This window comes from Mixophyes fleayi, chromosome 5, assembly GCF_038048845.1.
Source record: "Mixophyes fleayi isolate aMixFle1 chromosome 5, aMixFle1.hap1, whole genome shotgun sequence".
Classification (NCBI taxonomy): Eukaryota; Metazoa; Chordata; class Amphibia; order Anura; family Limnodynastidae; genus Mixophyes; species Mixophyes fleayi.
In genome coordinates this window covers 169,005,198-169,020,869 of record NC_134406.1, presented here as the reverse complement: position 1 = coordinate 169,020,869, position 15,672 = coordinate 169,005,198, and the positions used below count along the sequence as shown (strand labels likewise).

At 39.1% G+C, this 15,672-nt stretch overlaps 1 protein-coding gene across 1 annotated transcript in view; it reads left to right on the top strand.

Moving 5' to 3' along the window:
* Nucleotides 1-15,672, top strand: part of PXDC1 (PX domain containing 1) — a 59,453-nt gene that overhangs the window by 16,746 nt on the left and 27,035 nt on the right. Inside the window, exons 2-3 of the mRNA XM_075213002.1 lie at nt 7,891-7,982; nt 13,330-13,447. Of these exons, the coding sequence (XP_075069103.1) occupies nt 7,891-7,982; nt 13,330-13,447 (210 nt within the window). The remainder of the gene's footprint in view (nt 1-7,890; nt 7,983-13,329; nt 13,448-15,672) is intronic.

The window sequence follows — 15,672 nt, the reverse complement described above, 5'->3', positions numbered from 1 at the left end:
AGGACTGCAATTCGCTCTTTACTGGGCAGCTACAATAATTTTCCTTGCAAAATGTTCTTCTACTGCTCCTCCGCTCTGTCAGTCCCTACATTGGTTGTCTGTATTTTACAAAGTCAAATATAAAATACGGTTAGCAACATGCAAAGCCATTAACAAAACTTATCTTCCCTTTATTCTCCCTCTATATTCAAAAACCGTCTGAACATTCACTGTATCACATAGTACACTAAACACTTTTTCCAATTGGTCTCTGGCTGGGTCAATATGCTCTATGTGGCCCTTCATGTATGAAACACCTATTTCCTATAAATTGTAAGCTTGGGAGCAGGGCACTCTTACCACTTTGTCTGTCTGTTAGTACCCAGTCTTGTTTTATTTCTGTTGTTGTGAAGAGATACAAAGTATTTTGGCACTATATAAATAAATATTAATGAATAAAAAAGACAAAGGCATTAATATTAGATTGACTGCTTAAAGGTTATGCCCACCTCCGTAGACATTTATTTACATTGTATGTCCGTGTTTTATATATGTTTTCCCTGCTGTCTGGCGCCATGGAGCACTGTGGCACCTTACATATGAACAACAATATTAATATTAATACAAATGGTGAATTACTGACTGGACTTATGTAATTATTCAATATATGCCCACCTCTGTGGTGGGCATATATTGCCTAACACAGACATAGCACATATTGCCCACTTTCTACATAGCACCGTAGCTTTTGTTCCCTTACAGCCCTCATAGCAGTCAGAATGAAGTTTAATTGCTTGGCATCGTTTTCCAGAGAGTAGGAACGATTGCAGACAGGTAGAGTGTATCACTTGCGAAAATACCCTACAGTTCTTGTGATATCCATTAAATAAAGCCCTCGATACAGCTATAAATAAGAGTTTCACAGAAGTTTTACTAATGAAGTAGGGGTATTGACGTCTTAATATTAAGTGGTTTGTTTAGAAACTATAAAAACATATAACCATACTACATATTTGATTGTATGTGCTGTTCTAACACACTAAGGATTTATAAGATCTTAAGCCTAAGTCGTTTATAATTTAATTAGTGCAGAGATTGTCATGGGCTCCTATCCAAGGCATATGCTTTCAATTAAGTTAAACTGCATTAGAAAAGTCAGGTCACTGAGGTGCAATTATTCATTACACGTGGACATTAATGGATCCCAATTCTCAAGGAGCACTTGCTATGTTTTATGGGTGTCATAACTTGCACAAACATGTCCTAATTTATACATATCCCCAAACTCTAAAGAACATTATCACAAAATGTGGGTTTCCAGACTTAAATTAAGTTAGGCATAAGCTCCAAGTTTAGGTGTCAATTTGAGATTCCTATATCACCAACTCCAGAATTTTGGTTACCATTGCCACTTGGAAACCAGAATTTGTTGAGAATTTGCTGTGACTGTTAATAACCATTCTATTAATCACAATGGACCTGATTCATTAAGGAAAGTGAAGCAAAAAAATAAGTAACTTTGCACCTTGGCAAAACCATGTTGCATTAGAGGGGGATGTAAAATTAAAATGTGGGGACAGATTTTTAGTTAGATAGGGCTTGTCCTAGATCAACTTTATATTTCAGTGTAAAAATAAAGCTATGAAGTATTTGTGTGCTACATGAAAAAACAACCAGTATTTGACTTGTGTGCAAAATAATTAACCAATTTGCACCCCTTGCATTGTAACATGGTTTGTATAGAAGAAAACTATTTTTTTTGCCTTACTTTCCTTAATGAATCAGGCCCAAGGGATATAAAATGGCAGCATTTAAAAGTGGTGCTTATTTTTGCAAAAATTACAAACTGCAAGAACCAGAGACTTGGAACTAATGTTTACACACTCTACAACCACTTGTTCAGAGACTACATTCATTACTATGTATCAATGCTTTAGTGATTAACTTTAGGACAGGTGGTATTACCCTGTAATTAGGTAAAGTAATGAGAATTTTTGTCAGTATCAGGCTTTAAAGCAAGCCTATCAGGTAAAAAATATTGTGACATTACACCAACATTCCCTCCCGTTCTATAATCCATATGCATATTAAAAATCATGGTCATGCCCAATAATACTTGCATGACATATATGAGGTTCTGTTTCACTATACAGCATACTTGCCAACTCTCCCGGAATGTCCGGGAGACTCCTGAAATTCGGGTCGGTCTCATGGACTCCCTGGAGAGCTGGCAAGTCTCCCGCATCCCGCTACTGCCTTCTCAAAATGACGCGATTCACGATTGCAGCGCGCCGCCCCCTCCTGCCCTCCAGTCACGCCCCGCTCCCGGAAAGAAGTTCGCGAAAGTAGTCAAGTATGCTATACAGCCTTTTGTTTTCATTTTGCTTGGCTTTAAATCTGTTCTTATCGCAGTAGTAATGCCATATTTGCCTACTCTCCCGGAATTTCGTGGAGTCCTCCCGGAAGAGTAGGCAACCCTGCCGGATCCTAAAAAATGCCGAAATTCACAGCATTGATTATCGGGGGGGCTTAATCGTGTCATTAAGCTATTCAATGCTGTGAATTTAGGCATTTCATAGTTGGGGCATGACTATGGTGATGCAAAGACGTCACCACGTCCCCTCCTACCCGTCATGTGACCTGTCCTCCCAGAGGACAAGAAGACAGAGTCACAAAGTCAGTAACTATGAATAATGCTTATAATTTTTTTACAGTAGCAATATTTATTTTGCAGTATTAATATTTTGAAAGTTACTAGGGATTTGCCTGGATCCAGGGCCGGATTTACCGCTAGGCAACCTAGGCACCTGCCTAGGGCCTAGCGGCTCTGGGGGGGCACAGCTGGGGGGGACAGGAGTAATTTTTAAAAAAATGAAAAAAAATAAAAAAGAGAAAGTCACGTGATCGCTCGTCGGGTCCCGGCAGCCTCTCCTCCTCTCTCTATCACTGAGAGGAGAAGAGGCTGCCAGGACCCGATTCGCGGCACCCGACCCCCCCCCTCCTCCGATTCGCTGCACCCCCCCCCCTCCCCCGACTCGCGGCACCCCCCCCCCCCCCGCGCGACTCGTGCGGGGGGGGGGCTGCCGGGACCCGACGAGCGATCACGTGACTTTCTCTTTTTTTTTTTTTTTTTTTTTCATCTGGACTGACGGAGGAGGAGCAGCGCGCAATAGAAAGGTAAGTAAAACAAGGGACAGAAGTGGTGATGGTGAAGGGGCACAGAAGTGGTGATGGTGAAGGGGCACAGAAGTGGTGATGGTGATGGGCACAGAGGTGGTGAAGGGGCACAGAAGTGGTGATGGTGAAAGGGCACAGAAGTGGTGATGGTGAAGGGGCACAGAAGTGGTGATGGGCACAGAGGTGGTGAAGGGCACAGAGATGGTGATTGGCACAGAAGTGGTGATGGTGAAGGGCACAGAGGTGGTGATGGTGAAGGGCACAGAGATGGTGATTGGCACAGAAGTGGTGATGGTGATTGGCACAGAAGTGGTGATGGGCACAGAGGTGGTGATGGTGAAGGGCACAGAGGTGGTGATGGTGAAGGGGCACAGAATTGGTGATGGTGATTGGCACAGAGGTGGTGATGGTGAAGGGCACAGAGGTGGTGATGGTGAAGAGGCACAGAGGTGGTGATGGTGATTGGCACAGAAGTGGTGATGGTGAAGGGCACAGAGGTGGTAATGGGCACAGAGGTGGTGATGGTGATTGGCACAGTGGTGGTGATGGTGATTGGCACAGAGGTGGTGATGGTGATGGGCACAGAGGTGATGGTGCAAGGGCACATGTGATATTGTGAAGGGGCAAAAGTGACAATGAAGGGGCATAGTGTGATGATAGAGGGACAAAAGTGACAAGAGCACATACTTGGATTTATGCGTATTATTTTTGCAAACAACTTAAGTAAGTATTTCTGCCCTGACTTCAATATTTATTATGTTGTTTTGACCCAACTACTTAAAAAAACGGGACTGCTTGGTAATTATTTAGGGGTGCCTTTTTCTGCAGCAGGGTGGCCTTGCTCTTTACACATGTTAGGTACGCCCCCAAAGATGCAAGCCACGCCCTCACCTCCTTTGGCGGCGTGCCGCCGCTGCGCGGCGGCACATGCTTTCACACTTTCATATCTACTTAACTATAGGGGTATATGGTAGGCATGCGGCGGCACATGCTTTCACTTCTACGTAACTATAGGGGTATATGGTAGGCTGCAAAAATATAGTGCTATGGATTGTTGCAGGGAGGGGCCCCAAAAACAGTATCCTGCCTAGGGCCCTATGAGGTCTAAATCCGGCTCTGCCTGGATCAGTGACTTTTGAAATTGTGTAAGGGCTGTCTTAGTTTTAAAAATAGCAAGTGGAAGTGCCTAAACTATACACAGCAACCTGTTTCCTAGTCTGTGTTCCTCTCAACCAACAGTGGAACAAACTTGTTTAACGAGATAAAAAAAACACAGTAAGAACATTTAAAATGATCTCAGGGACTTCTTTATGATATTTATGCATAGTTTTCAAGCTATTTGTTGGGTTTTTATGCATGATTCTTTGGCATTTCATGTTAGTTACTAGCACTACATAACAGATAAAAAAATTTTTTTTTCCTGCAGAGCCAATTAAAATTTCTGACAAAGCTTATGTGTTTATACATAAGCCACACACATGGGGATTATTTACTAAGAAAGTGCAAATGTGCAAAAACCATTAACAACCAATTAGACATTTGTTCTAATTTGCACTAGATGATTAGTTGCTGTGGGTTGCTGCAAATTTGCACGTTGTTAGGAAACAATTCTTATATTCCAAAAGAAAGCAAATCTGTTACCTGTAGAATTATCATATATTACTCCTACAGTATGACTATATTTGATGTATTATCAGCTGTGAAATATATTGCATCCTTGCCAGCTTCTGCCACGGCATAAATATGAATATTTTTTCAGTTTCAGGGAGTAAATATTGCTTATAGCCTCTGTTGGGCTCATTTACAGTTGAACATACATCAATTGTTATATATGTAAGATTCAAATATCCGTACTGTGCATGTGCATCAAAAATATGTATGCCTATCAGGTGCTGGGGGACAGGGGGGCATTTGCTCCCCTGGGCCGGTCCCATAGTGGGCTACCTAGGGCTGGGTCACTGGGCCACCTGCATTTGTTTCCTTTAAAATGTTCCTAATAGGCTGCTGAGTCGAGTTTTGTCCCTGGGCTAAAATTTGCCACCCTCCCCTGATGTCTGTGTCCGTATATACATTTGTACATATCCTTATGCCTGGAGACAGGATAGGCATGGCCGGGTAAGTGCAAGCTGAGTACACTTTAGGGCATGTTCACATAATTATGACACAATTAGACATGGACACATCCACAGATATGCCTTTTAGGAGGCCTATCTATTGTGCAGCAATATGGAAAGAGTATTATGGCTATCAGCAGCATGGTCGAATGGTTGCGTATTGACCCCTCCAGCTGATAGTACTTAAATCATTAGCATGGCAACTGCATTATATTTGATCATTGACATTTCCATTTTGACTACAGCAGAAAGGAAATAGTTTGATTTTAAAGGGGAAAACAACATATTTTGTATTACTTTGAATAGAATCTGTATTTGTATTTTTTCTATTTATTTACATTTTCTTATGTACATTTTCCTACCAGTGTCTTTTCGTTAACTCAGGCTGTTATAACTGTACAGTAAAATATATGGTATATATATATATATATATATATATATATATAGAATGTTTGGGATTTAGGATTTTCAAGATAAAGGTTTTTTTCTCATACTTTAGAACAACTCCTTGCCCGAAATCAATTAACACAGAGGATCCCAAACTTTCTCAGTTCAAGGCACCCTTAGGGTCTCAATAATTTTTTCAAGGCACCCCTATGCCAAAATAATTCGTAGTCTTCCACCTTGCTTATAACCGGCCCTTCCACGGCACCCCTATGAGATCCCCGCGGCTTTTAGAGCCACTGAAATAACACACCCTTTGGGGGTATATTTACTAAACTGTGGGTTTTAAAAAGTAGAGATGTTACCTATAGCAACCAATCAGATTCAAGTTATCATTTATTTAGTACATTCTACAAAATGACAGCTAGAATCTGATTGGTTGCTATAGGCAACATCTCCACTTTTTCAATCCCGCACTTTAGTAAGTATACCGCTTTGACTCTTATTGAAATAATCATATCCTGCAAAATGGAACCTCTTTGTTACAAGTATTTATATAACTCGACACACCCATGACAATCCTACATTCTTGCCCCACAAATTCATGTGCTTACCCGTAGAAATTGGCATGTAGTATTATAAAACACTATTTGTGAAATGGGAATGAATTTTTGCACTTTTGTAAAGTACTTTATACCTTTCATGACGTTTAAAATAATTTATTCCTGCAATTATATTACCTTAATGTTACACTCTTAAGGAATGTCCTTTCTAATGTGCGTCAGGAATTTACTTATTTATTACTCAATAAACACAGCTATTTTGCACTACAGTTTCCTAATTGACATGCCTTTGTGTGTGTGTATGGACAATATGTAAGTTTTACATGACATCCGTACATAAACAAATATACCTTGCCACATATACATCCAAATACATTTAACTATTATTTTATCTTCTCATAGTAGAGATAGGCATGTTAACTTTTCCACAGCTAAGATAGGACAGCTGGTTAAATCCTAAATCATAACACAGTCTCTTTAAATAGACAACTATACAAACAACATTAGAAGTAATACATTAATGAAACAAACAAAACCTATTATAGTGACTAGAAGTAAATATATATATATATATATATATATAGATTCTAGTAATAATTTCTTTAGTACATTCTACAAAATGACAGCTAGATTTATTGCGAACTAGCTTTCGATCACTATTAAGATTGATATATCGCTGAAGGAACATGCAGAAGGAGCATAAATTAGGTCCCCTGTCCTGACATTCCCCCTTCCACAAATATAAAAAGGAATAAAAAAAAAAAAAGATGAATTCATTACTTTAAAAATCAGTGAAGATGTCACAATTTGTGCATCTTTCTATGATGCTTTCTCTACCTTTTTGTATCATATACCCTCTTCAAAGAAAGGTTTACCAAGTAACACGTAATATATGTCTGGTTATTCCAAGCACTGCCTAAAGTATATTTTTGTGTGACTCGCAACAGTGCATGGAATCTGCTTATAGGGAATGGGAACTCAAATGCTCAATTCAGGAAGAATTAGACATCATCATCATCACCATTTATTTATATGGCGCCACTAATTCCGCAGCGCTGTACAGAGAACTCACTCATATCAGTCCCTGCCCCATTGGGGCTTACAGTCTAAATTCCCTAACACACACACGCAGACAGACAGACTAGGGTCAATTTGTTAGCAGCCAATTAACCTACCAGTATGTTTTTGGAGTGTGAGAGGAAACCGGAGCACCCGCAGGAATCCCACGCAAACCAGGGGGGAACATACAAACTCCTCACAGATAAGGCCATGGTTGGGAATTAAACTCATGACCCCAGTGCTGTGAGGCAGAAGTGCTAAAAACTTAGCCACCGTGCATGCCTACTCCTGCGGAATGGTGGGACTTGTCACTTTGGTACCACCTACTGACTTCACCCTAACTACAATATGAAGACATTTCACAATATTTCAAGGCAAATTTCAATTGCCCAATCTGCCCCTGAACTGGACTTATTGTAATGCAGTCAGGCAGTAGGTATTTTCACCAATAGTCTAGTTTTAAATGGCTGATTTGGCAACCCTGTATTTGTAATACATATACAATAAAGTACTATTTTGTAGTGAATTTTGCAACAAACTGTGTGAAAAATTCCATACCTGCTCAGAGTAACTTGTAAACAAAGTCTAATCACTGTATTTGTTCTTTGTTTTAGGACTTATCACAATCAAAGATGCTCATGAAATAGAGGCAAGACTTAATGAAGTGGAGAAACTCCTGAAGACTGTCATAAACATGCCTTGTAAAGTACGTATGTCACATAGTATGAGTACTATTATAAAATGGATTTTTAATGTTCTCTAAATGTAATCGTACATCAATCCATTTTGTTGCAAATAATTGCTTAATTAACATTAAGGGGAGAATTCAATTGCAGGTGAAGTCCTGTCGGAAATTCACATGATGAGACTCTGTGGGATGTTCAGTACCAAAAATCATCAATGATTTAGGTAATATAATATCCGGAAATAAGCACAGTCACACAGAATCTGGCACTTGAATCTACCACTAAAATTACATTTGTTTTATGTAAAGAAAAAAAATAAATACATTTTTTAATCTTACCCTGACTTTCCACTGCCGCTTTGTTAAAAGTAGTTTCATTAATTATTTCTCCCCCCTTCCATCAGACAGCTAGTCTAGTGGTACTGTGATAGGAGAAACAAATATAAATTGTAAAGGATATTGGGGGAGATTTATGAATTAATGCAAACCGACACACATTGGACGCGGTTTTCAGAGCCAAACCACAGGATTTACTGTTCTGCTGTTGTGAGTCTGAAAACTCATTTCACATCCCATGTACGGTAGTTTGCAAACCCCAAGCCCCTTATGGTTCAGGGCAAACCACCCAAGTGCTCCAAACAACCCAACATGCAACTCAAATCTCCCCACACACCCATCAGACCTCCCCATATGCCCCTCAGACTTCCCCAGATGACCCATGGATCTCCTTACATGCCCTTTCATGGCCATCAGACCTCCCCATATGCCCCTCAGACTTCCCCAGATGACCCATGGACCTCCCTACATGCCCTTTCATGGCCATCAGACCTCCCCATATGCCCCTCAGACTTCCCCAGATGACCCATGGATCTCCTTACATGCCCTTTCTTGGCCATCAGACCTCCCCACAAGCTCTGCCCGGCTGGGAGAGAGCACTTCCCATCTATCTCAGGGTCAACCAGCGCGAATGATGCCGGCTGTAAAGAGCTTTATAGAATGTCTGTGAGTCAGAAGAAGTTTGCAGCTGAGATGATCGCACCAGTGAGCCCCATAGTCAGTCCTGTAGTTCTACAAACGCCAGCATGCAGGAACAGTTATGGGCTGTAGGTGTGGGAGCCTGATAGTTTCTCCCTCTCCCGATGCTGAGTCGCACTGGGCTTCCATTTATTTTTTTCTCTTCCTGACAGGTAAAATAGCTGAAATAGCATCTCATTTGTGTGAACCATGTCTATTTTTTAATTTTACTAAAAAGCAATTGTGTATCATGAGGTTTGATAAACCGCCACTTGCTACATGGGAAGGTTTCTATACCTCCCATCACTAAAAATCTGGATGGCGCTTTTAAACCTTGCAGTTTCATTTTATGAGCTTTGATTGGTTTACAAATCGCACATTAAAACTCTGGAAAAGCTGCAGTGTTATCAAACCACAAATTAGTAAATCTCCCCCATTATGTCAGTTTTTGCTTTAGTTGAGTTTAATAGCATGCACCTTTGTGTGTGAGAATTCACACTGTGAATACAACATTTATTTTACTTAGGAGACTAACATGATCTGGCTTCTGAACTATCTTAGAGAGAAGCAAAATAGTGAAGCATAATCCTCTTAAGAAGCTGTTTGAAAATGTCCACTCTGTTTAAAAGACAGAACAGCCAGCATGCTGAACAGAGTTAAATATAAACACATCAGTTATCTTAGTTACATTGTTTATGTTAGTATTAAACACACTTTTCAATATAGATTAGTATTCCAAAAGTGACTTTGCATGCTTTTTAATCAATACATAAAGATAGGGTACTTCTGGCAATGTAAATAATGTTAAAAACCATATAATAAATGTACACTGACATATATCATTATTATATTGTAGTTTATTGAACTGTTAGACCAAGCACTTGCTATTCATCATAATAAGGACATCTGGAGGGCCTCTGGTCATTAAATCACAAGTAAAGAAAAACATGTAGGGCATTTTTCATAGTGTATTAAGTCAAAGTGTAAGAGTAAATCTGAATATTGCTGTAGCATTATACACACATAAGCCTTATGTCATTTGAAACATGTGCTAAGACTGAATGATAAGTCATAGGGGTATTACAGCAATTAGCATATGCCGCTACTATGTCTTTTGTGCATACAATACTACATCTATACTGGAATTGATTGCTATATATTGACAAATATATGACTGGTATTGGAAATGGATTTGTTAAGCTGGAGTAAAACTTACACCTTTAGTAAATCTTCCCATTAATGCTCAATATCTTTACATCCACCCCAGATCTGCCATCCATTTTCATTGTTTTCCAAAGTCTATGTGTAAACACACCATTTTCCGCATTACATAATGATCCTGCTCCGTTTATGATAGTCAAACACAACAGAGCTTGAGCAAAGGTAAAGACACCAGTGTCAACTTATTCCTTAAACCTCACCATTGACAACAATAACAGCTGGTGTAAAAAAAATGAGTCACCAGAATACTATAGAGATGCTACAACATAATATATTATATAATATAATAATTTATTTAATATTATATATATATCTATAATATAAAAGCCTAGCGGCGTGTGTTAGTCTGTGTGTGGAAAAAAAGAAAGAAGCTGCAGCGCCACCTGCTGGGCGGAGTTATACACTGACCTAAATTCTTAGCATTATCTAATATATAAAAGTAAAAGCCTAGCGGCGTGTGTTAGTGTGTGTGTGTGGAAAAAACTATTTTCTCAGAAAGGGCTCATCCAATTGACCTGAAATTTGGTATACTGACATTATTTGACAAAAAAAAGTAGAATAGTGAAGTCAGTTAACTTCCATCATCCCCCCTTCCCCCCGTGGGAGGGGTAGTAAAGGCTAAATTTACGAGTTGAGGGCTCAAACTCATTTTCGTGAGGTAATTTTACCTCATGAACACACATGTGTAGCGGCATGTGTTAGTGTGTGTGTGTGTGTGTGTGTGTGTGTGGAAAAAACTTTTCTCAGAAAGGGCTCATCCAATTGACCTGAAATTTGGTATACTGACATTATTTGACCAAAAAATTAGAATAGTGAAGTCAGTTAACTTCCATCATCCCCCCTTCCCCTGTGGGAGGGGTAGTAAAGGCTAAATTTACGAGTTTAGGGGTCAAACTCATTTTCGTGATGTAATTTTACCTCATGAACACACATTAAAAAGGGCGCTTGTGTCGGGAAGTAACGCTCTTCCCCTGAGGAGGCCTGGGCTTGGCCCAAATGCATGACAAGAAACTTTTTAAGACCTTAAGTAGCTTGATTTGACTAGAATGCATGAGTATCATGCACGGGTTAACTTGTATATATATATATACTTTTATATAACATAATAAAATTTGCGTTGATAATGTTCCTTTTAGTGACTACAGTATACTGTGTCATGAAGAGTATTAGGAAACAACCTTGGAAACCATGAGACCATGAATTATTCAAAAAATAATTATTTTACAATAATAGTATCTGTTCTGCAACATTCAACTGCAACCCCTTGATGTATAGGTCTATCTCTGACAAAAAAAAACAGTTTCCGCCAGAGATAGGCCCCATAGTGAGTTTGAACACTTATCAAATTCAACCTTTTATATATTATAAAGGGAAAGTAAAATAAACTTCCAGTGAGCGCTGACACATTAGCCTCACAGAGTAAAAATATTTCCTTTATGAGTCTATACGGTAATTAATCATTCAATTAAATTCTTTATTTTTCCAGGCGACACCACTGAGCAAGCTCATTTACAAGGTGTACCTGTCTTATAGTAACAATACATTTATATACAGGCAGATAGTCTATGCAAGAGTACAAGAGTACAGGTAAACCTCCAACAGACAGGATACATGAATATGGATTTGGGTTCAGGTAAAAGACATCAGGACATCTATGTTATTTACTCACTACAGTGAAATACATAATTTACTCTCAGAAAGGCATCCAATCCATATTGAAATATATGGTGATTTTCTTTTCAACACCGTTTGCCTTGACAGGAAATGCGACCTGATTGCCCTTACAATGAAAAGCCCCTTTCTATGTCACAGTGACTGTAATCTTGTACCCGACCTAATTCTGGTTATGAAATGTTTGTAACATAAACTTTAATATTAGTTTAAAGTTAAATACATAAAGGAGCCTCTTTTCTAAAGCAAACTAACCCAATTTATCTAGTTTTTTCATTTAAATGTAACCCGTCCATTCCTCAGCACCATCTTCATTTCTTTATCTGTCTTTTGCCCAAAGTTGATCCACATATACTAGATGTGGTCTAATCAATGGTGAATGCAATGGTAAAATTATATTGGCATCTCTGGCATGTGTTCTTGAGTTTTATGCATGCCGAGGTATTATGAGCTCTTGCAGCATCTTAGTATTCCTAAATCCAGCTATTTCTCCATTGAACCCATAAGTAACATAATTGTTACCAAGGCCTAGGTGTATTCATTTAAATTTAACTACACTTAACAACATCTACAATTTCCTTTCCCAATTTGTATTCTGTTATAATCTTTCTATAGACAGTTACTATCCTGCCCTGTGTAACTAACCTGAAGGTGCCCATACATCTGCCAGTCTGCTGACCAATTAGGTCAAAATTGACAGTCCATTCTGATAACCATCTGGGGCCTGATTCATTAAGGTACTTAAATTAAGAAGTTTCTTATTTAAGTCTCCTGGACAAAACCATGTTACAATGCAAGGGGTGAAAATTAGTTTTCTGTTTTGCACATAAGTTAAATACTGACTGTTTTTTCATGTAACACACAAATATCAACTTTAAATTTCAGTGTACAAATAAGCTATCAAGTATTTGTGTGCTACATGAAAAAACAGTCAGTATTTAACTTATGTGCAAAACAGAAAACTAATTTTCACCCCTTGCATTGTAACATGGTTTTGTCCAGGAGACTTAAATAAGAAACTTCCTAATTTAAGTACCTTAATGAATCAGGCCTCTGATCTTTCCGATGTCAATTGGGGCTAGGAGAAAATGTGGAGATGATGACTGCATTGTGACCGTGTATTTGGTCATTGTACAACTGCACTATCTGTGCTCCATTGCATCTCTTCAATGTTACCACATCGATGTAGCCAAACTGAACATGGATTTACACGGGACTTGCCCATGTATGGTTATCCTGGTGCTTTCACCTTATGTACCAATCTGTTCCAAGACCTTTGCTAAATCCCAGCAAATCTCATCAACTGCATTACCAAGATATGCGTAGGTTAAATGACCTCCTCATAAATCTGATTAGATTTGTTTGTCGCAACTGATATATAGATAAATAGATTGCCTGTTGTTCCCTGTCCTCTCCCACTGTATGGCCTTTTACATCTCTTTATATCTTAATTATTTTTCAGTATTCAAGATCAGAAGTTGTCCTGACATTCTTTGAAAGATCCCCATTGGACCAAGTGTTAAAAAATGATAATGTTCACAAGATTCAGCCAAGCTTCCAAAGCCCTATAAAAATATCCGGTAAGACATTATCTAGCTGTGTGTGATGCTATATCTGTGATCATTGCTATGCTATTGCTTTTAACAAGACTGGTAGTTTTTAATACTGTCATGTTTGCTTCAGCATGTACTAGAATTGCTAAAAGGTGTGTTTTTATACTTATTCCAACACATATAGCTAATAGCAGTATCCAGTGTGATGTAAACTAAAAGTAATAAGCTATGAAAGGTGATAAAGCAGTACCAGAAACAGCATCAGAAATCATGGAGCCCAGGACAGATGGCAAGAACAGGACAACCCCCCTTCCCACTTCCCCGTTCTCCACACTCCCCTCCACAAACTTTCCCTTTCACATACATGTTCAAATATTATTTGTTGTACTGGCAAAAGCTGGAAACCAAAAAGTAAGAGTTTCGTAGTTATTATAAGATATCAAGAAAGAAACATTAAATATAACTGTGTAAATATAGACAGTCCTCATAACATGGTCCTGAGTCTGGAGAAGGAGCAGTTGTGCTCTGGAGCCTGGGAGTAGGTTAAAACAACCACTTTAGCAGAGTGCCGGCAACATGACGCTTGGGGAGCACACCAGGCGGGCTGCACAAACATGCCAGCTACAGAAGGAGATTGAACTAAAACCATAGAGAGTGAAGGCTGGGTGTGTGTTCTTCAGCGGGTCCCTGAGATTACAGCCTCAGCCAGAGAGTCAAGGAGAAGTCCCACCTGGGTGAGACATTGGTGGTGCAGCTCAGTCACAGAGGGATTCCTTCACCCACTCTCCCCAGATATGGCCTGTGTGAAACTGAGGTAAGGCAGGGGGTCCGACTGTGCTGGGCACTATGCTCTATGAGTTTTTTTACTTGCTTTTGCGCTGACCACTTACTCTTTACATTTGCTCTTTAACGGTCCATACTGTATTCCCTATGTCTCCTCTGTTCTTTCCAGTCAGGATAAAGGTGCCAGGAAAATTGTGCCCAGAGTCTACTGTGCACTCCCTAGTGTTGACGTCATTGCTGATGTTATGTGAGTGCATGGCCAAACCACAGCGCATAATCAGATGGTTCGATTTATAACAAACCTTTGGTTCCCTATTGTTGTGATTTTTCTGGCAATTCACCACCAGCACTGAAACCCCCCCCCAAAATATTAGTGTGGCGGACAGACAGTCCCCTGATTAATCAGGTGTCAGTGTGTTCTACACAGACGTTAGTTCCATTACTAGTTGCCAGAACAGCAGTACCACTATGTTCAGGCCTAGGCTGGTTCCTCCTTGTGACAGGATGAGACAACTGTCCCTGTTGTTTCCCCCTTTTGTCTGCCTTGGTTCTACCTATACTATAACATATCTAAATACAATTTATTTACTAAGAAAAAATGTTTTAGACATTCACAACTATGTATGTAAAAGATCATATGCCATGATAAACATAAAGGGCCTGATTCATTAAGAAAAAAAAGGCAAAAAAAATAGTTTTTCTCCTGGACAAAACCACGTTACAATGCAAGGGGTGCATATTAGTTTATTATTTTGCACATAAGTTAAATACTGGCTGTTTTTTCATGTAACATATAAATACTTGATAGCTTTATTTTTACACTGACATTTAATGTTGATTTAGGACATGCCCTACCCAAACTATAAATCTGTCCCCACATTTTACATTTGGCTCCCCCTTCATTGCAACAGGGTTTTGCCAAGGTGCAAAGTTACTCATTTTTTTGGGATTACTTTATTTAATGAATTATGCCCAAAGTGTTTGGTATTATATATTTATTTATTATTTTTTTTAAATAAAAAACATTTTCTTGATTTTTGCGGGGGATAAATAGAGGGAGGGAAACTTACAAAGCGTGTGAATCAAAACAATAATACCTTTCCAAAGAGCATATAGCTAAGACAAAAACAAGTAATTTCGATTGTGAGAAAAGTGTAGAGAGAGGAAAGGAAAATTAAGGAGGGAACAGGATGGGGGGAGGGGAGTCACTAGCCAAGAGAGTAAGTGTGAAATGATATAGAGCCTAGAGAACCATAGAAAACTAAGAGAAGCAGAGAGAGATAAGAAGCCTTAGTAAGTTAGGGGGGAGAGGACCGGTAGTACTCAGGTATTATATTAATATTTACTATACAGCAGAATGCTAGCTCTTCTCAGATATCATCTGTTTCAGATTCAGAATGTGTTTTGTGATTATGTGTTTTATCCTACTCCTTGCAGTAAAGGCACACTAACCTTACTTATCTTTGTAT